At 46.4% G+C, this 21337-nt stretch overlaps 1 protein-coding gene across 1 annotated transcript in view; it reads left to right on the forward strand.

The window, feature by feature from the left end:
• ERGIC1 (endoplasmic reticulum-golgi intermediate compartment 1) overlaps positions 1–21337 on the forward strand; it is a 58471-nt gene that overhangs the window by 14998 nt on the left and 22136 nt on the right. Inside the window, exons 2-3 of the mRNA XM_032124677.1 lie at positions 6791–6852; positions 13024–13096. Coding sequence (XP_031980568.1) covers positions 6791–6852; positions 13024–13096 — 135 coding nt within the window. The remainder of the gene's footprint in view (positions 1–6790; positions 6853–13023; positions 13097–21337) is intronic.

Here is a 21337-nt window from a genome sequence, read left to right on the forward strand (position 1 = left end):
TTTAGAGCAAAAAAGGAGAGAGGTTTTGGTGTGACAGCTGTGTTTTCAAAAGGGCTGTGAAAAGACAAACTTACTCCTGCCTTCTGACTTAGGCAGCTGCTGTGGGAGTGAATTAACTGTACTGCAGATACATAAATATTGTGTGAGAAGAGGGATCTCCACAGAAATCTTGAATGGTGTGTCCCAAATCAGTCTCCCACCAAAGGGCTGAAGAGAGGAGTTGTTATTTCCCAGCTTCTTTGTGCTGTCTTTCCAACTGGACCGCTTAACTGAGGGGTTTTGTTGATCCAGGAAGCCATCTCAGCCTAGAAAGGTGTATTATTCTTTATTTCCTCCCCATGTCTATGTGTCATAGTTGCCTTGCCTTTCTCTTTTTCAACCTGCAGCCCATTTCTTTCTCAGGGAAGTTGTGGTTCTTACCAAGAAGGAAACAGTCAGGGATGGCGTTTCTACTGACCCTAAACCCCCTTTTTCCGAATCACAGAATCCCAGGATGGATCAGGTTAGAAGGGACCACAGTGGGTCACTGATCCAACCTTTGGTGTCCAGACAGTTCTGGAATATCCCCAGTGAGGGAGGCTCCGCGCCCTCAAAGTTCACTTTTTCTCTCTGTATTTGATAGTTCCCCCTTTGTGTAGTTTAGTCACTTCTGCTGTAGAATTGCCAGTTGTTTGGTGAACTTCACAGTGAAGTTCTGTTTCTGCTGGAAAACGTGTTGTCCCTGCAAGTCACTTCAAGTCCAATTATTTGTTAGAGAAACAAATTGGTTCAGCAGCACCAGGCTGTCTCTTTTATTCAAAGAGATCTCAAAGCTACTGATGTGTAATAAAATGAAGGTAGTTGTTCACTCTACGCTGGAGTCGTTATTGAGAGTGAGTAATGTCACCAGGAATTGGTGACCTCAGCTCCAAATGTGGTATCTGCTGAAAAATAGATGCCACTTCTCCAAGCTGGTGAATATGGGAGGTGGAGAATCAAGTGTTGTTTCAACACCCACATTCTTCTGGGTGAATCACAGCCACGGACCCTTTCTGCTGAGACAAGATGACAATGGTGTATTTACACCACCACTGACCTGCTAAAAGTGGAATGTCAGCCATGATACTGATTGGGGTTTTATTTTTTTTAATCATCTTTGACATCAGAAATGTAATTTGCTCACATCCTCTAACTTTAAGGATGTGCTGAAGTAACTACAATAGAGCCAGTATGCTTCAAAAAGAAGACTGATGTTTAAATATTTGGTTCTCCTGGGGAAAAAACATCATCTCCCGAAGAACAAAACCATTTTTCCCATCTGTGAGCATTAATGCTAAATTTCTGTCTGGAAAGGGACAAAAATTAATCTTTTTGCTGCTGATTTACAATGCTGGAATTCTGTTCTGTGACCAAGTGCCACATGAGAATGTGTTACAGTTCTGCTTGATTAACTGGAATCCAAAATACAGTCCAAGAGCTCCAAGACAGCCTTTCCCTGGCCCCTCAGGTAAATCAGTAAAACCAGACCTTGCAGAAGGGCACATGAAAACATCCCACTCCAGAGCTGTGGTTCAGAGCTCCTCAGAGCTTCTGCTGTGTCTTTGCAGGGAGTCCACACAGGGCATCAGTAATTTTGGGAGAAATTCACCCCTGGGTGCCATGGCCAGTGCATCCCTCCTGTCTTTGTGCCAGGGAGGGGTGGGCAAATGCTGGAAACTGAAGGAGGAATTAGTGTTTTTCCTTCTCTGATATGAACTCCTTTGGGTATCAGAGTTTCTCTTTGATACAAGACATTCAAATTTAACCAGTGTCTAGTTAGTTCTACTTATAAGTCGTTGGAGTTTTTTAATTGCCTCATGTTCTTTGCTTCTTGCTCATGAAAAACGTAACAGCATCTGACAGAGTTGTTAGGAAAGCTCTTTTCAAATTCCAGAGATGTCAGAGAGGATTTTTCTGTTTGGAGGTGTGGAAATCTTCAGTGAAATAATGTATTTATTACTTCATTTCCTGAAATATTTCGGGTCCAAACTTGAAACTGTTCAAGTGTACATAAAGCCCTGGCAGGAAGCCCTGCCTGTGGCAGCTCCTGCTGGGGGAGTGAGCTCATCCCCTGCTCAGGGCAGGCAGGTGAAGCATCAACTCTAGAAAAAACTGCAGTGTTTGGGTCCCCTGCCCTCCCTGCCACTCATCCAGCACTGTCAGTCACAGCTCAGGTGAGACCCCAGCTGCAGAGCTGCCCCAGCCCTGGGGCCCTGCACAGGAAGGAGCTGGAGCTGCTGAGAGAGTCCAGAGGAGGCTCCAGGATGATCCGAGGGATGGAGCAGCTCTGCTGGGAGGAAAGGCTGGGAGAGCTGGGATTGTTCAGCCTGGAGAGGAGAAGCTTTGGGGTGACCCCATTGTGGCCTTTTAGTGCCTGAAGGAGCTTCAGGGAAGATGGATGGGACTATTGACAAGGGATGAGGGGCAGGACAAGGGGGAATGGATTCACACTGACAGAGAGTAGGGTTAGATTGGATATTAGAAAAAAATCCTTCCCTGTGAGGGTGGGCAGGCCCTGGCACAGGATGCCCAGAGCAGCTGTGGCTGCCCCTGGATCTCTGGAAGTGTCCAAGGCCAGGTTGGATGGGGCTCAGAGCACCCTGGGCTAGTGGGAGGTGTCCCTGACCATGACAGGGCTTGGAATGGGATGCTCTTTAAGGTCCCTTCTAACTCAAACTGTTGTGTGATTCTGTGATATATTTCTGTCTGAAGAAAAAATCTGAGTAGCAGCGGCTCATATTAATCTAGGTACAACTTTTGAAATCCTTCTAACACTTACTGGTGCTTGAAATCTGCCACCCTTTTGTTTGGCTCCTTCGAGGTCACCCTCACTATTTCCAAAAGACTATGGCACTTCTGTCCATCAGAGAGCTGAAATTCTGCCCCAGACCTGGTTTAATCACACAAAGATTTGTGAATTCTGTTTGAACCTAGTTAGGAATCACCCCTGCTCATCTCTGTGATGCTGTTTTACCAGTTGTTGACATTCCCACCGGGAAAGTGAGAGTTTTTTGCCGTGTCCTTTCAACTCTTGGATTGATAAAAAAGCATTCCCTCATGTTAGTTATGAATGTTGGTTCCTGCGAACCTCTGACATTGCCAAACAGCCTTTTTTTATTTCTTTGTTTGCAGCCCTGCTCTCCATTGAAAGAAAAGACACTATAGATGTGTCAGGAAATTCCTGCTGATGACAGCCTGGTTCTATCTTTAGGCTCATATTCTGGAATTGCAAGGCCCAGCCTTCCCTTTATGAGAACACGTATGGCCTGGAGGAAGAACTTTCCTAGCAGCAAGTTTGTTGTTTCCACTCTGATTCGATGTTAATTGATTAACTCAAAGATACAACTTCGCCTTACAAGTCTTGTCTTTCTGAGGGGAGGAAGAAAGTTGCCGAAAGCTAAATATAAACAACGTGCAGTGGAAAATGCACATGTGCCTGCTCTGTGAGTGTGAAGTGATGTCTCCCTTCCTAAAGCAGGAGAAGCTGCAGGTTAAGGGAGTTCACTGAGCAGCTGTAAATCTCCAGCCTGATTTCTCGTGGCCATGTAGGATGACTCCCAGACTCTCCCAGTGGATGCTCAGCGTGGCACAGGGTGTCTGTGCCGGATGAGCTGGCAGGTACAGCCCCTCTGAACATCCCGTCTCCCTGCAGCATTAGTAATACCTTCCACTGCTTTGAGTACAGCAGGGAGCTGGGAGGCAGCTTTTGCAACAGAGCACAAGGTTCCTCTCTGTTCTCAGGGTACAAATACTCCTCTGAGTGACCAATGCCTCAGGAACCTGGAGGCTTGTTGGAATTTTTACTGCAGGTGCTTGCAGGAACGTCTGACCTGAGGGCAAGTAAAACCTGTTCCCCTTTGCCATGCACACAGCTCCATGGCCTCCTCCCTCATGCATTACAAATCATCTCTGGTGTCTAATCCTCATTCTTTTCTCTTCCCGGGACAGTGTAAGTGCTCTCCTGGGATTGCTTTCAGTTCTGGGAGGTAGGCAAGGAGCCAGTGGCAAAAGGAGAAAGGTTTTTCTAGTGGAGGCAGATTTTTAACCCTTAGGTCTGATGGGAGCTTTCACAAATCTCTCATTTCTTGGGACCTAGGGTCTCCTGTTACAATAACTCTTGTCAACTTGAAAGATTTGTTTGAGACATTTGCTTGGTTCACTTATTTTTGCAATTATATGTAATTAATGAAGCCTTCTTTGGGGTTCTGTCCTCATTGCTAGCATTTAATCTCTCTGGTGTATCACGAACATACTTTTCAAGCTGTCATTAAATCCTTTACATTTCATATCTTCTTCTAACTTGGAGTTTAAATCAGAGTTAACAAGATGGCTCTGTGTCCTGGCCATGCCATCATTCATCATTCTCCTCAAACTTTGATGTCATTCGGGCTTCCCACTTGCCCTTCTCTGAATGCATAAACCCCACTGCTCTTTTCACTAACCAGGATCAGACTGAGGAAATTGTATAAATTGTGGCCAGTATCAGATGCCTTATGAGCAGTTGCCTGGAGCCCTGAGGATTATTGGTTCCTTTGCCAGACTATGAACCCTCAGAACATGTCTTTTCCAAGCAATTGATTGTTCTGCCAGGAGACTTGCACATAGCCAGTCCTTTTTCTTTTGGGCTGGTGGTCATTTGGATTTACTGGTATCACACATCAGTGAGCAAAATTTAAGCAGTAGTGTTTGCCTCTTACTCCAAACTTGTCATTTTCCATTCCTTTATTGTTGATTGTTGTGATCATTTCAGCATCCTTGTGCAAGCTTTAATACTCCTTCCCTCCTTGCCTTCCCTTCTTCTTGAGTCAGGCTTTGGATGGCATCCTTCAGGCTTCTGCTTTCATCCGTAAAACCTTAGCTGAGCACTTCTTGTAGTGTCTCTGCCTAATCCAAGCTTACTTAGGCCATGTAAAAGTTAATTTGTGGTGTTGGGTGTTACTTATGTGAGTAAAATGACAATCAGAGGAGAGAACTCTGCCTCATGTGACATCAGCTTTCCAGACAGTTGTTTAAAAAGCTAGAATTCTTTTTCTTTAATGCTATGATGGGCCATCATTTCAATACTAGCAAATATTTCTGGTTGTGAGAACAAACTTCCTTTTATAGTATCCACACGCTGCTGTTTTTACTGAATCCAGCCTGGAGCTGTTTCCTATTTCTGAGTGTTCGCTCACACTCAGCAGCTCCTGGTGTTCACGTGCTCTGTCTCTCTCTCTCCCTCTGTGTTTCTCTCTCAGCTTTTTTAGCCTTGTTGATCTATTATTGTGACTTTGGCCAGACGACGCCAGCTTTCAGCATTTAATGGGCTGGGAGAGCAGCAGCTTCCTCTGCCTGTGAGACCGTGACATCATCAGCTACTTTGGGTTCTTTCACCATCCTGATGCTTCTGGTGGATGTGGAAAGAATGCAAGCAGCACTTTCCAGATGTTCTCAGGGCAGCTGGAAAACCCTACATGGATTGTTTGGTTGGGGAATATTGCTGGGCTGTGTAGGAGGTGGCAGGGGGAAGGGTCATGAAAACACAGCTCCTGTGCAGTGTTGCTGTCAGGTGTCTCACAGAGGGTTGTTGGGGTGTTAAGTGATTGCACAGCTTATTCAGGGCTCGAGCTGGGCAGGTGAAATATCTTTCAACCTGCTCTTCATTCCCTCTCTTCCATTTCTTCCTCCAGCTTCAGCTTCTGAGTGAAGCACAAGATCCTTCTGATCTCATGCAAGGCAAATGGGGTTTTGTTCATGCAGTGCCTCAGTTATCTCAGCAGTTGAAGACTAAAGAAAGAACAATGATCTAGTTTTTAAACTCCCACTATAATATTTGGTGTAGTAGGAGCTACTTAGTAAACACAGGGGTGTTTCATGCTGGTGCAGTACAGACTGGGAATTTGGAAGCTGGTGCTTCTCATGCCTCTCCAGGGCTGGAAAAAGCATCAGCTCTCACCCACTTGTGGCATATCCAAAAAAGTCTATTTTGGGGCAGAAATGGTCACTTCGTTCTTTAGGGTGGGTGGGTGGGTGTTTTTAATGCACTAATTAATTTTTACTGAGTGGTGGAAAAACTGATGTCAGAGCTGCACTGCGGTTGGGCGTGCAGGAGCCCAAGGTGGCAGGAAATAATACAGCTAACACAGGAGGGCAGGGAGAGTTTAACCATGGGCAGTTTAAAATAGCAAAGCTGAGCCCTATGGATATTAAAAGCTATGACTGAATCAAAACAACGGTCTAATATTAACCTGGATTTTGCTGGGGGAGGAACAAACCTGTTGCGTTAATTTCTGTTGTTGTATCCAATGTCCAAGGGATTTTTTTTTTGTCTCAACACCTGGATTTCTGACTTTGGGGTTGTCTATTTTTGGTTTGGCAGGATACAGACTACAAGGGGAAATATAGGTTGTGTTTCACTGGGGTTTTTTTTTTGCCAGGCATCTTTATTCAGGAGTCTGTAGAGTATCCTTTCCCTTTTACAGTGGTCTGTAAACTTGTCCAGCATGACTTCTTGCCTGGCTCCTCTCACAGTTCAGATTGCACAGATCCACAACAGGGAGGCGGAGGGAAGTGCTTTGGAAACGGGAGCCAAGACAGAGCACAGTTACATAATTGTACAGAAGAAAAGGGCTTTTTTTTTGTTTTGTTTTTCCTTCCCATATCCTCTTGCCTACTGAAAAAATGGTGTTGGAAAGCTGGGTGGAAAAAACTTCAGCGTCGTTCATCCCTGTGGGGGCATGAAATATATTGAAATGTTCCACCTGTTTTATGGCTGTTGCTTTTCCTCTTTCAGGTTTGACATCTACAGGAAGGTGCCAAAAGACCTTACACAGCCAACCTACACAGGGGCCATTAGTAAGTAACTTCTTTTTGATGTCCTTGCATAGCCCTGGTCTAAAATTAAAGATTGTTTGGCCTCTCTGTCTGCAGGGAATTTTTTTTTAAGGGATATTAAGCATTGGAAAGTCCTTTGTTGCTGAGACAGCTTGTTCTGCCCATCAAACAGTGGCACAGCTTGTGTGAATTCAGAATTGTGGCATCACAGAATGGTTTGGGTTGGAAGGGACCCTAAAGAGCCTCCAGTCCCAACCACCGATAGCGATCCACTCTCACTCCCATGTATCAATAACACAGACTTTGGCTGATACAAATCTCTTGCCTTGGGCCCCTTGTCCTTCCTTCCTGCTCCTGAGGGAGGCTGGAGGCTGAGTAATGCCATTTCTCACAATTATGTGCAGCGAGCTGGCTGGGCAGAGGGCTTGGTAAACATCGATCAGGCTGATCCTGCCAGGCCTGTAATTACCCTCCGAATGCAGCCTTCCTGTGCCATTGAACAGGGACTTCCTTTGATCAGGGAGCTGTGCTCCAGTCAGCCATTCTGCTAGATGGGTCAGTAGTCTTGTATGTCATTGCTGACGTGAGTGATGTCACATCCCCTGGTGACAGCACGCAGGACTGAGTCAGTTCCAGTGAATCAGGACACAAAGGAAAGCCCTCTGTGAGCTGAAGAAACTCCTCGTTGTGAGCAGGGTCGAAGAACAGGTTGTCCAGGGTGGTGTGGAGTCTCTGTCCTTGGGGATGCTCAAAACAACCAGAGCTGGTCCTGAGCAAGCTGCTCAGAGCAGGGGAGTGGGATGGGATGATCTCCAGAGAGGTCCCTGCCAGCCTCAACTATCCTGTGCTTCTGTGAAGATAACACATTTCCCTAAATATTTACCCTCAGAGTCCTTGTCCCCTGAGTTCTCCTGGCCACTGAATTATTTGTATCCAGGCTCCTTTTTAGGTTTGCTGGAGTTATGAACAAAGGGCTTGACTCAAACTGTTTGGGAATTCAGAGGCGGATGAGATTGAGTGTTTTGAAAGAACACTTTGAACTTGTGAGTGATCCTGCCTTCTCTTCTGTTTTGGAAACTAAGAGTTCCCACACTGTAACTGGGCTCCCTTTGAGAATTTGTCTTGTTATGAATCACCTGCAAAAGAGTATTTTAGAAGCAAAAAAAAAAACCCATCAAAGGCCGTCCAGTTTAGGCTTTCTGATCTGCAGTAAACAGCTCAAGTGATAAGTCTGTTGTGGGAAGGCTTGAAGGTTGTGACTCTTACTTAAAATTATTAGCTGACTTATTTCTCTCTATTGTTATTTGCAGCTTCTCAGGCTTTGATTTTTCTTCTCTAACTGGTTCTCCTTCTTTTTCTCTGAGTGTTTTTAGACAGGCTGATAGAAGCTTCTGAACCACACAGGCAGCCAAGAAACTGGTGGCTTTGCCTGTGAGGATCTTGTGAGCAGCTTTCCTAATGGGCTTTTCTGTCTGACCAAACCTGAGGCTTGTAATTTGGAAGCCACTAATCTTAGGTGTTGTAGGAGGCCGTGGATGAGACCAGCCCATTGCCAGGCCAGTTGGAAGCCTGGGAAGGTTGCATGACTTGGTGATAAAATGCTTTAGGGAAGTCAGCTTGTGTTAACATTGGGGGCTTGAGTGTAGGGGAAGGTTCTGCCTCTCAAAAAATGATTTAAGGTTTAGTAATTATGTGAAATTACTACGACTGCAACTTTATTTTGGCTTTCTTTAAGTCCTTCCTTTAAGTTTCTTTAAGCTTTACAGAGCAGATATAAAATAGCCCACAGTATCCAACTATTAATTTGGGTCTTTTCCATATGATTTCTGCTGAAACCTTAGTTCAGTATCAACTTCTGGTGCTGAAGGCTTTCTGGAATAGGAATGGACTTACTGCAGGATTTCAACAGTGGGGTTTAGATTATAAAAAGGTCAATTTTCAAAAAAGGGTTGAGGTTTATTAGGGAAGAAGGCACACAGCAGATTACAGAAGAAGAGAGGTGGAAAAGAGCAGCTCTGCTCCTGCCACGAGGGTGTAAGGAGCCTGGGCTGAATGGGCCAAGGCTTTTAGGGAAGAAGCACCTAGGGGACAGTAAGTGCTGGGGGATTTTGGTGGAGAAAAGCAGGTGGTCTCGAACATGAGCAAGTTCAGAAAACACCTGGAGGGTTATCAATGCTTTATTAAGTATGGATTTCTGATTCCCAAATTTGCAGTGAACGCCGCATACAAGGTACTTCAGGTCTGTGTGGCACCCACTCAGCTACAAACAATTTTTGTAGGAATAAAGGAACCAAGAGCAATCCACTGCTGTTTACTTCAAGTGAGGTTTCTCCAGAACAACACACCCACTCTGCTGTGGACTTCTCTGGGAAGTGTGTAGAAGTTACTCATTCCTTTTCCTCCATAAACCTCCTTTCTTCAGGCAGCACCCCTGTGCCCTCACCCAGCCATGCTGTTGTCCCTCTTCCACCAGTTTTTGCAGGCCTTCCCACCCTGTGTAGCATGTCTGTGGTGCCAGTGTGACAGACGTGGTGACAACCTGGCCATGTTTGGGTACAGAGGCAGCAGCAGCAGCACTGCTGGCTGGCTGACAGTTGGCATCTGGCTGGACACGAGCAGCGGGGCTCTGGAGAGGAGCCTGCAGCCCAGGCAGCTGCTGTCACGATCCTGCTATCCAGCCATCGGTGTGGATGCATAGTTTGCGTGCACATGTTGTATGCACACATGGAAATGTTATCCAGAAATACTCTGTGCTGTTTTGGGGGCTGGAGTTTTAAATACACATCAGGAAATATCGAAGTTATGATTCACACGGCGCCTGTAACAGGACCCATTCCTTGTGCTTCATAACAGTTTGCTCCACTGAATAATAAATACTATTAATTTTATGCCTTAATATAGACATGGCTCCACGTTCTCTCAGCCTGTGTGATGTGCTAAACACTTTGCCTTTCTCTCATTTCTTGTAGGGTGGGGAGGCAGAGCCGGGAATGTACGTAGACGGGGTATGTAGTAGAAGGGATTTGTACAAAAAGGTTAGTGCAGGCATAAAAACCTTGGCAGAGTTTCCCATCCTTTTGGGATTGCAGATTAGCCAACAGCAGTGTGTCTACACCAGCAACCTTTGATATATCGATCATGTTATCACATTAGAGCTTTAAAAAACGTGTCTCAGATGTTGTAGGAGCTCTGTGGGAACGTCGCCGTGCTCTTGCAGTTAAACGAAGCTTTATGCATGAATTGTTTGATTCTGTCTGATCCCAGCCTTTAATCTACTTTTCCAAATATCATACACTTGTCAAATGTGGGTGGTAGGACTGCACATTTGCATGGAAGCAAGTAAAAGCCTTTGCTGTGAAAGAAGCAGCTGAAGCACCCCGTGCATAAATTCCTGCTCTGGGAACGTTGTCTGTGCCTGCAGCTCCACTCTGAGAGAGGAGCTCCTGTTCTGCATCTGAGGAAACGCTGCCTCTGGAGACAGAGTAACTCATAATGCTTCCACATGAGTCTCATGCCAAAAATTCCCCCTGCCCTGAAAATGTGTGTGTATAGGAGGAGTTTAACAGTCAGTGCAAGTGTCCACTGTCCTCTTTCCCAGAGCATCCGGCAGCATATGCCCGAGGAAGAGCAGGAGGGGGCAGGTTAAACACTTCACCAGGCTTTGCTCAGTTGGCTTCTGAGCTTCCTAAGCTGGAGTTGGTTCCTTTGGGTTTCATATTCCTCAATGGATTTCTTCCTCAGGGCATGTATGATTCCTTTTCGTAATCTGATTTTATTTCTTAAATATCCTCAGCATCCATAGTCAAGAATCTTCAGAATTTAGTTAAGCATTGCGTAAAGGAAAACCTCTTGTTTTTAACCTCCTCTTTCCCTGTTGTTCCCATGCTGGAAGAGACAGTGAGTGGTTGTTCCCCACTCACCTCCTTCAGGCTGCTCATGATTTTATGTCTCCTTCTCATGTCCACACTCAGTAATCTCTTTTACAGCTTCAAAACTGCCTCTGTGGTTTGAAGTCTGGGAAAAGCATTGAGGAGCTTTGAAAGTCAGCCCCTGCCAGGCACTTCAGAGCATTCTGGCAGGGTTTTTTAGATATAGGTTAGTGGAATTTTACTGTGCTGTATTTGGTAAGTATTGTTAGGAACCTTCACTGCAAGAGCTGAATTAAAGATGGGCTTGAGGAAGCAAGTACTGGAAAAGGAAATATTTTGATGATATAAGTGGCAGAGAAGAAAGTTTCAAAATTGGAAGAGAGACGAAGCTCTGGGAGAGAATTCGGTTAAGAGAGTTAGTAGTACCAGGCTTTCCTAGAAGTGCTGGAGAGCAGAGAGGTCTGGCTGATGCTGTGGAAAGCCTTTATGGGATTATAACAAGCAGCAAGGAGTATGGGAAGCAATTAAAGAAAAAAGCCTTGTCTATGTCAAACACTCTCCCTTGCCAGAGATCAGAGATCTCGTGTCTCTCTGTCAGCGATCAACAGTACAAACACTGGATCTACTCATCTCCTGCCTTGGTTTCTTTTTCTGGGTTCTTAAGTAGGTGTGGATGTTCTCACAAGAATTTGCTGCTGTGCTTTAAAGCAGACCTTTCTCCTCCTCAGCCTGTGGCGCCCCGTGCCAGGGGCTCAGCTGGGTCACAGCCCTGGTGACCTTCTGTGTCCTGACAGCCAAGACTTGGGAGCAACTGTGTGGCCATCTCAGGTTTCTCTTCAGGAATTAGTATCCTTTCTTGCTTCCTGTTTTCCTACTGGTTTTCAGGGCTTTTTCCTCTCTTTCCCTATCCTAGCGAATGGATTTTTTTAATCCATTGTTAATCCCTTGCACTTTCGAGAGAGTCACTAAATGAATCCACAGCTGAAATTCTGATGAGGAAGGGGAAGCAACGCATTCCTCTTTCCTCAGGACTGGAAGAATGAAGCACAAGGCTTTAGGTCACTCGAGGGTCTGGCTCAGTACTTGCCCTCAGCTCCTCTTTCCTTCCCGTGTCTCTCGCATTCTCTTCCTAGGGAGTTTGGACCGGGGCAGTTTTGTGACAAAGTTGTTCCCAGCCTGTTGTTGCTTGAGCTTCCCGAAATAATGGGCAGTTGGGGCTGTACAGGTCATGTGGAATAAAGTTGAGGAACAGGGCTTTTTTTTAATGTATTTCTCAACCCCAATTGGTGGCTCTGGTGAAGCGGTCATTTCACAGAGGGCTGTGCTGGGATCAAGGGGTTGTGCTGGGGTTGTGCTCCGGCTGTCACGGCCCTGGAAGAGCCTGTCAGTTCCTGCTTTACCCTCCTGTGAGTGATTCATGGTGAATTTGGGTATTGTATTTAATAGAGAGACACTGTGCAGCCCTGTCGCCTTGAGCTGGCTCATCCTTGTCTGCTCCAGTCATCCCTGATCCATAGGATTTACAGCTGTGCTTCCTTCCAGCCCCTCCTGTGTGGGTGACTCTGTCACTGCTGCTTGAATGTCCCTGGTCAATGGTTTGAATAATTTCCTGGTGAAGAGTAAACAGTAACATTCCAGTTTCTTTGGGTTCCCTCCTTGCAGCTCCAGGTTGGAATTCTTAGGAAAGACATGGGACTTTTCTGGGTACTTCACAATTCCTTCAGTGGGGATTTTCCCTCTTTGAAGAGTCAATATGTCAGCAAATGGAGAAATTAAGAGCAGTGAGGCACTGGCTGCACTAGTCCAGTATTGCCATGTCTCTGCTGTCCCAGCTCTAGGAGTGCAGCCTGTGAGGTGACTTACACAGCTTTGGGACTTGACAGAGAACCAAAATGTGTCCTCATCCCCAAAACACCATGTTAGGGGACTGTGTGCTGTCAAAGCAAGGAGGTGCTGGTTCTTTTTGTCTTCTGGAGGTTTTAATAGTAATAAAATTGGGAGCCAAGGGTCCAAAGAAGTTGTGTTGTCAAGGAGCTCTGTCAAGAAGAGGGAGTGCTGGCAGACCAGCATTGTGTGCTGAAGATGGAGAATGCAGGAGCTGTGGGGAGGTGGAAATCATGATAGAAAAAGTGACCCAAAAATGAAGATGTGTGGATACTGGCATGGCATTGAGCTCACTGCTCTGGTGGGCTCCTCTGGGTCATGGGCTCTAAAAAATTGTTAATTCTCAGGTGTGTATGGGGGGATATGGCTGTGTGAAAACAGTTGTTGTCTTTGTTAGACATACAAAACTAACCTTTTCCTCTCCTTCCCTCTGTTCCAGTCTCTGTCTGCTGCTGTCTCTTCATATTGTTTCTCTTCTTGTCGGAGCTCACCGGATTCATAGCCACTGAAATGTAAGTAAAAGTCATGTTTGCCCTTGTTTGTGTGGATGTGAATCCTTACAGCTTTACTGTTATCTGAGAGAAATATTCCTGTAATTTCACTAGGTCACTTAGTTGCCTAATGGGTTTGGGATTCCTTTAGGTTGAGTCCAAATTCTCAGACATCCATTCAGCTTTTTAATTTGCTAAAATTAATAGGCAAACTCGGTTCTGAACTATTTTTGATAGAGGAAGCTGTTCCAGACCTGCTTGATCCTTTATTAGCTGCATGCTGGATTGCATAATTAGCAGCATGGAAAAATGGATTGCATAAAATAAGAATTATTAGTTTAATATCAATAATTGGGGTTTTTTTTAAATAATGTCAGAGCTGAATTTCTGATTCATGCAGGCAGCTTTATTAATGTGTGAAGTTTTTCTTCTTCTGTGGAGCCTTACTAGGAAACCTTGTTCACAGTTTTTGTGCCTGAAGACAAGTTGCTCCAGGTGGTGACAGCTTTGAGAAAAATGGAAATAATTTCTACTTTTAAAAATTGCTCATTGAACAAGCATGAAGCACTTGTTAACACTGAGTTAATCAGACTTTTATTTTTTCCCCTGTTCTCATGTTCTTCCTGCCTCAAAGAAAACTTTTAGTAACCATTAACACATCTACCTTTGTTTGGGGCTCTAGGAAACGTTTTCCATCACCCTGCTGATGTGGCAGTGAGCTCACTGAGTGTGAGGCACAGTTCCTGGATAGCTGGGAAGGGTGGAACTTCTGTCAGGCTCACATGATGGTCCTGATAGCAGCAGATGTCAGAGCTGAGCAAAAAGGCTCTGCAACCCTGGGCTCCTGGGCCGTGATCAGATTGACTATTCTGATAAGCAGGAGGCTCTCTCATTGTTTTTGTGCAGCTCTGTCTCGGCTCAAGAATATAATTTCAGGAATAATGTTAATGTTGACTAATGTTTAACTGAAGGCAGGAGTGTAATCAAGCTGGAGATCATTTTTTGTGCCTGTTGCACGTTTGCTTCAGAGATGGTATCTCAGATCTCCTGCTTGCTCACTGTTTCTTTGAATTCAGTTTCATGTGTTTGCTTGTGAAATCCGGGGTCACCTTATGGAGCACTTCATAGAGCGGAGTTTTCTTGGGTTTCTTGTTTTAAAAAACAGATTGCTTCAAGTAAAGCAGTGCTTTTTCTTGCTCTCCTCTTAGATCTCATTCTCTTGCCTGGTTTTCTTTTTCTTTCAGTTAATGCTTTACAGGAGGAATTAGTGATACCTAGTTTTGATCAGTTATTTGAGTGCCCATGTAGTGGCAGTTTCCTGACTAGAAATTCCTCTTTGAACTGCACAATCGCATAATTCTCTGAGGCCTCTTCTTGCTTTTTCCTTAAGAAGATGATGCATTTTCCACAAAAGTATTGGGAAGTGCTGTAAGCATGCTCAGCTGGCGAGTTCCTCAGTAAAACCTCGGAGGGATGGTAAGTGCCTTTCCCAGCAGGAGCTGCGTGGGGAGGAGGTGTTTGCAGGCAGTAAAGCAGTAAAATTTTAGAGGGGATGTTATTCAAGAGCCTGGGACAAATGACTGCAGGAACCTGATTCGTCATGGTCTGTCCAACACAAAAGCTCATACGAAAGAGTAGGAAAACCTCCTTCTGATGAGTTACAAGTCATCAGACTCTTGCTGGGAACGTTCACCCCCAGCACTTGTGAAAAGACTCTCCCAGAACAGTGGAAATACTTCAGAAAGTCACTTCAAGTCCTTCCCAGTTCAGCGACTTCAAAAGCTGGAGTAAACTTTTCTTTTTCCGTTTCTTACTCGTTGGTTTCTCTTCTGAGAAACCCAGCACAAGTTGTTGTGAGTCTCTTGTGGTTCCCTTTCAGTCAGGTGTTACTGGCAGTGTGCTGTGAGGCAGCAGAGCCTCATCATTGGGAGTAAGAATTGGTAGCTCTGCGTGGTCTGGAACTTGTGAGAACTCTGTGCCACCATTTAAACTGGTCATAGCAAATAACAGCGGAAATATTGTCTCAAAAAGGTTTCTGAGCCTTGTTTGCCCATGATCCAAATACTTAGAAAGATATGGAAGATTCCTTACGTGCAAACTGTTCAATTCTCATCAACTTTCAATGCAAGCTTCAAGGTTTTTTTGTATTAAGAGTCTCCTACAACAGATACCTCACCCAGATTGACGTTTCCCAATGCCAGCCAGGACCTGAATGGTTAACAGGTGTGCAGCTACATGGGATGAACTTTCCTGCTTTGTCACTGCCAGCTGTGCTGTGAGACTGCATCACTCTTTCTCCTTTTGTGTCCGTATTTCCCTTAAAGCACTTGTCAGAGCCAGGTTGGGTGGGGTGAGCTGCACAGTTTTGATGGCAGGGTGAAATGAGAGCACTTGGCCTGGTGTTTTACATCAGAGACGGGGCAGGTTCCCTGCTGGGCACTCCTGCCTCCTTCAGAGCCCTGTTACAGCGAGTAATTGTGTGTGGGGTGTGTGCAAGGCCAGCTCCTTCAGGGCAACCTCAGCAGTGGTGCCCACAGGATTCACAGGATTCGCTGTCTGACTCTCACCACCGAGAGGTTCCCTTGGTAGCTGCATTTACAGCAAGAGGTTGCTGTGGTTTGTTGAGCCCGTGCTGCAACGTGAGAAAAGAAGGTCTGCTCTGCACCACACTAACCCCAAACACTCACTGGCTTCTGCCCACTGCTGGACTTTCTTCCACATTCACCTGAATGCAGCAGCCTCAGTGCCTGGTATTACTCGAAATCTCAGTTTGGCTGCTCTTGCCCAACTTCAAAGCTGTTTTTCCTTGACCAGCCCATTGTCGTAGCATTTACAGTCTCAGCTGCTGAAGACTTGTCTGGGTGGCAGAAAGCCAAGAAATGACACCCTCATCTCGAGGATCACAGTCATAGCCCTAAACCCAAACATTACCTGTGTGGGGAGGACAGCAGCTGTGTCATAACTCGTGTGGGCATTTCTAATGAGCGCCAAGGCTGTGTCTGTGCACAGGAGCTGACTCCAGTTAGGAAGTCAAACCAAGACACTGCAGGAAGCCCATGGAAGAGGTAACACACTCTAAAGGCACGTCCTATTCTGCTGCTGACGGGTTTCCTGGGGAGACCAGCCCTGAGAAGGGTAGAAAACTCCCAAGTTGCTCATCTTCCAGATTTATTGTGTGACCCTCACAGGCCTCTGAGCAGCCATGAAGGAAATCCAAGCTTGGCACTTAGGTGGGGCTGCATCCTTCCCAGGAAAAGCACAGTGAAGGGCTGATGAGGGAAGAGGGTTTTTTTTGCTTTTCTCAGTCACAACTCATCATTGCCATTAAGGGGAGGGCGAGTTTAACTCTGGAAGTCAAGGATCCTCTTGATTTTTAGGGTTTTTTTTTAGTCCAGACTGAGAGTGACTGAAGACTTAGTCCAAACTTCAGGTGTTGGAATGTCCCCATCCCTGGAGGTGTCCAAGGAACACCTGGATGTGGCACTCAGTGCTCTGGGCTGGGTGACAAGGTGGGGATGGGGCACAGCTTGGGCTCGGTAATATTGGAGGTCTTTTCTAACCTAAGTGTTCCATACCAAGAACTTTGATGAATCTCCTCAATTCTGTAAAAGATAAAGAAAAGGAGGTCTCTGCTCCACATTTGAACCTCTGAAAGTTGAACAGCATCAAGCACTCTTGTCCCACTGAGCCGATGACTCAAATGACTGAAGAAATGAAGCTAAAGGGTTGAATGTGTCTGGTTTTTCCTGGGCAAGATCAGTAGTTGGTTGAGTTGAGAGTAGTCTGAGGGCTACTTGTCCAGCCTGTAGCAGCCTCCTCATTGCTCTGCTGCTGTGTTGCAAACCAGAAGCATAGAAATCACCCATCTCTTTTCTAATTAACTCAGATCAGTGCTAGACGTTAATAGCTGGCAAGATGATAATCTCGCAGTTTTATCACTGTAATTAGGTCATGAATTATGTTCTGTAAGATCAATAATAGTTTTCCAAGTATTCCATCATTAAGGATTAAAGATGTAATTAACTAATCTAGTCTGCCTTGCATTGGCAGCCAGGGTAAGGGGTAGGAGGGTATGAATGTGGTGTTTGTGGTATGAATGTTGCTGCTCAACACTAATTCATCTGCCACAGCACACTGTAGGGAGCAGCAGACTGTTCCTGGCAGTGATTTCTTTTTCTTCTTTTTCTTTCTTTTTTTTTTTTTTTTAGTGTAATAACAGACAAAAACCTATCTGAAGTGACAAGTTTGCTAATTGGGAAGCTGTGCCCCCCTGCAAGGCAATTAATTACTTAAGCAGAATATCTGCAATAAAATGACTGCCTTTGCTTGAAAGCGTAAATCATGAATCATAGAATATCCTGAGCTGGAAGGGACCCACTAGGATGATCAAAGCCCAATTCCTGGCCTGAAACAGGACAGGCCCAAGAAGGTGGTCAGGAGTGTGGGAGGAAGCAAAACTCCAGGAGTTTCAGGGACCAGCGTTCCTTGTCCACACTGGATTCATTTGCATGCCCAAGAGTGATCCTGCAGAGCAGCAGAATTGTCACCAAACCTGTCTTCAGAGGCTTTTTATCCCATAGCTTTCCAGAGTTTGTGGGATGTGTGTTGTGGCTCTCAGCCCATGAAAATGGTACCAACCAGCAGAGTGGGATGCTGCTGCTGCAACAGGGGGGTTTCTTCTGCTGCAAACCGTAATCTGGGAGCACAAAGCAGCAGATGCCACAATTCCTGTGTCCTGACACTAAGCTGGAGATGCACCTCCAACCCTACTGGCTCATCCAGTTGAGGCAGATGAAATGCTGGAGCAAACCAGCCCAGCACAGGCAGCACAGCCTCGTAGGCAAACAGGAATGGGAGTTGTAACCCTGCTCCTACCACGGACTGACCTTGAGACAGACACTTTTCTGCAGAAGGATGTAATCCTTAGCAGCCCTGAGAGAGGTAGGCAGGTAAGAAGCTTAATTAATGTTTGCGTAGCAGCGTGGAGATTACCTAATGCGAGGTGTTAGACATTTGTGCGGGGTTGCTGTGCCCTGTGTGGGCTTGCAGGAAGCAGGAGGTCATGTCATGATGTCATTTGCAATTCCTGACTCAAGTCTACATTGACGTCTTTCGAACCCTTCTCCTCTTCCTGTCTCCTGAAGAGCTGCAATTCCTTCCTTTGTAGGGCAGCGTGTTTGTTGTGCTTCACAGCTGATCTGGGACAAGGACCTTCACAGGGAAGAACCGATTGAAATGCAGAAGATGACAGATATCAGAGCAGCAGACACATGCACAGTTTATGACACTGTAGAGAGAGTTTGCTGACCTGCTTGTTGTTTCTTCACACAAATTGAAAAGAAGATGTGTCTAATGTTGGGGCTTCTCTGGTCTGGCACCACTGAAAATGTGGTAGTGCAGGAATCTTGGCTTGGGAGGGTTGTGTTTCTGGAAGGTGGTTGATGAGAGCTGGAAGGGCAAGTGGAGCCAAGAGAGCTCACCTGAGAAAGTCTTCTGAGAAGCTTTGGGCTTCCTCAAGAAAGAATAACTATGTTCCATCTTAGCCATGGGGTCCTGGAGATCAGAGGGTGCCTCCTGGGAGTTGGAGGACAAGGTAGAGTGCAGCTTTCTGCAGTAAGTGGCTGTATTTTCTCTATGGCTGATGACTGGGGAGGAGGCTGCCTGGCTGTTTGCTGTGAAAAGGGAGAAAAAAGGCTAAAACTTGAAGGGGGGGCTTAGGACAAGGAAGACAGAAGACAAGGCAGGTGTCTTTAGAAAGCACCCACGCAGTGTGTGAAGCTCTGGAAGGTGGATGCAGTGCCCACCCTTGGATCCAAAGGGCTGCAGGCTCTTCAGTTGTTGAAGTGCTTGTAGTGGCCAGGGCTGCTGGGCGGAAATAAATTACTGGGGAAGTTTTGTTTCTGGGGAAAGAAAGCTGTTGTGTCGTAAATCTGAGACCTAAAGCACAGGGAACAGGTCTGACTTTGTTTGGATAAAATCCTGAAGCTGTGCCGTGCCCTCTGGCTGCTGTGGCCCCCTTTCCCTCGCTCTCACGTGCCATTGGCATGATCTGGCCAAAGGGTCCCTCCAGCTTTTTGCGTGGAACGCTGGAAGTTTGTAAGCAAACGGGAGAAGCAGCCCAGCAGCATCACTCAGGAATGTGAAGTATTTCCAAGTGGCTCTTTCTAGAAGTGAAGCAGATTCTTGATGTGTGGATCATGGAGAAACTGCCCTCTCGTTCCTTGGGTCAGTGTGGGAGCTCTGTGGGGGCGAGAGGTCCAGCTCTCACCTGTTGTGTTGCCTTCGTTGTACTTCCAGAGCTCTGCACCCTCACCCTGCTTTATTGTGCTGCTTTTATTCAAACAGTCCTTAGCAGCAGCCAGGAAAACACCAACTCCAAAATGTTTGGGGTGTTTGGAGGAGGTACACCCCAGCTTTGGAGTCACAATGTGACCAATATCACTGCCTCTCTCTGCCTGGCCTCAGGTTTTATTTCCCTTGTGACCATCCCAGATTTACTGTTAAAGCACTGTTACTCCTGGGACACTTTATTTTTCAGGAGGCACAGCTATAAATTAGAGCCAACTTCTTTTCTTCCACCAGAGACATTACTCCTCCAGGGAGAGTGGCTAGAGGGGGTAGATAGTACTTTTCCTGACATCCCAGGATTGTCTGATTGAATGGTAGGAAAGCTGTGTGCAATTTGGCTTTGTGGCCCTGGGGAGGAGGATAGCAAGGGACACATGAGTGCCAGCCCTCTGCCATCCACACCTGGGTGCCAGTGGTTCACTGGAAGGAGTAACCTTGACCCTGGCAGTTTGCATTACCTGTGAGGTTCCCAGAATTCCAATACTCCGGATATTTGAGGAGAGAAATACCCAGTTTGTCGGAAACAACATTTCTTGTGAGGTTTGCCCCAACAAGTGCAGCCTGTGGTGTGTTGTCGCCGTGCCCTTGGTTCCCCACAGTGAGAGGGAACATCAGTGACGCACAAAGGATGCACTTTGGAGCTGGGTTTGTCCATTTGGGCCCTCAGCAAGAGCTGATGCTGCCATGAGGAGGCAGTGGCTGGAGCTGGGAGGGAGAAGCAGGATCCAGCAGGATGGGTGCTCTGTGGAAGGTGATGCTGCGGGTTGAAATGAAGGGGAGGAAAGGAAGGATCAACTGTCACGAGCTGTCAGATGTCAGAAGTGACAGATTGGGTTATGAAATTTGGAACTTGAGCAGGAGAGGGGCAGGGGGCTACTAGGTGAAGAGGAGGAGGAGGAGGAAGTGGCTGTGGGCCTTGCCCAAGGGACAGGTTGGGGACCATTGGTCCAGTGACCGGACTGCGGGACAGGAAACCAGTTTCCTTTATCTGCAGCTAATGGCCTGTGTGACCTGGACAAGCTGCCCTACTTCTCTGTGCCTCAGTGATCCAGCGAGCAACCAGGTGACCTCAACACTTGCCTTCCTATGTCAGAGCTTCCACAGGCTCTCTGTGCACAGTTCATCCTCTGATTTCTGCCAGCAACCACCTCTCACTCGCTCATCACCAAAAGGCTCCTGCTGCACGATTTCTGACAGGTTCAGGGTTAGAAATCAGCAAATCCAAACACCGACCTTGCTGGGGCTTTTCTCCAGAGAGCTGGGATGTTCAGCTGAGCTGCTGGACCTGACTCTGCTCTGCCAGCCCTGCTGCTAACACTCCTTTTGCCGGCAGCGCCGAGGTGCCCGCAGCACTGGCTGGGCATGGCCCACATCTCGGACAGCACAGCGCTGGGAAGGAGCCAGGGGTTATGAAATGGGCTGGCTGGCAACTGGGAAATGGATGGGAGGATGGGGGAGCACTGAGAGGTGCGTTGCTCTGGGGGATTAATGCCTGTCCTGGCTGGAGCTGCTCCTCCCGGCCCTATTTGGACATATGACTTAATCCAATCACTGCCCAATCTGTCAGTAATGAACGAGTAGAGGAGAGGATGCATTCCACCCGGGAGGAGAGGGCTCAGCCAAAAAGCTGCTAACTAGGTCACTGATGAGCAATCTTTCCCCTCCCTCTGTGTCATTTTTATTAATCACTTGAAAAATAGGTTGAGTAATGATTGCAAGCAACTTGTCAAGCCGATTAAAAACAGAGAAAGGTAGGGCTGTGAAGCCGAAGACAAATGCTGTGCTGGTTTTAAGTGAGTGTCTGTAAACCCCACTGACCTGTGAGTAATTGCCTCCAAAAAAACTGACAGCATGTGTGTTTCTCAGTGTGAAGGTTTGTTTCTTCTGAATCCACAGGGCAAACAGTTCACTGTG

The sequence above is a fragment of the Corvus moneduloides genome, chromosome 15 (genome assembly GCF_009650955.1).
Source record: "Corvus moneduloides isolate bCorMon1 chromosome 15, bCorMon1.pri, whole genome shotgun sequence".
NCBI lineage: Eukaryota > Metazoa > Chordata > Aves > Passeriformes > Corvidae > Corvus > Corvus moneduloides.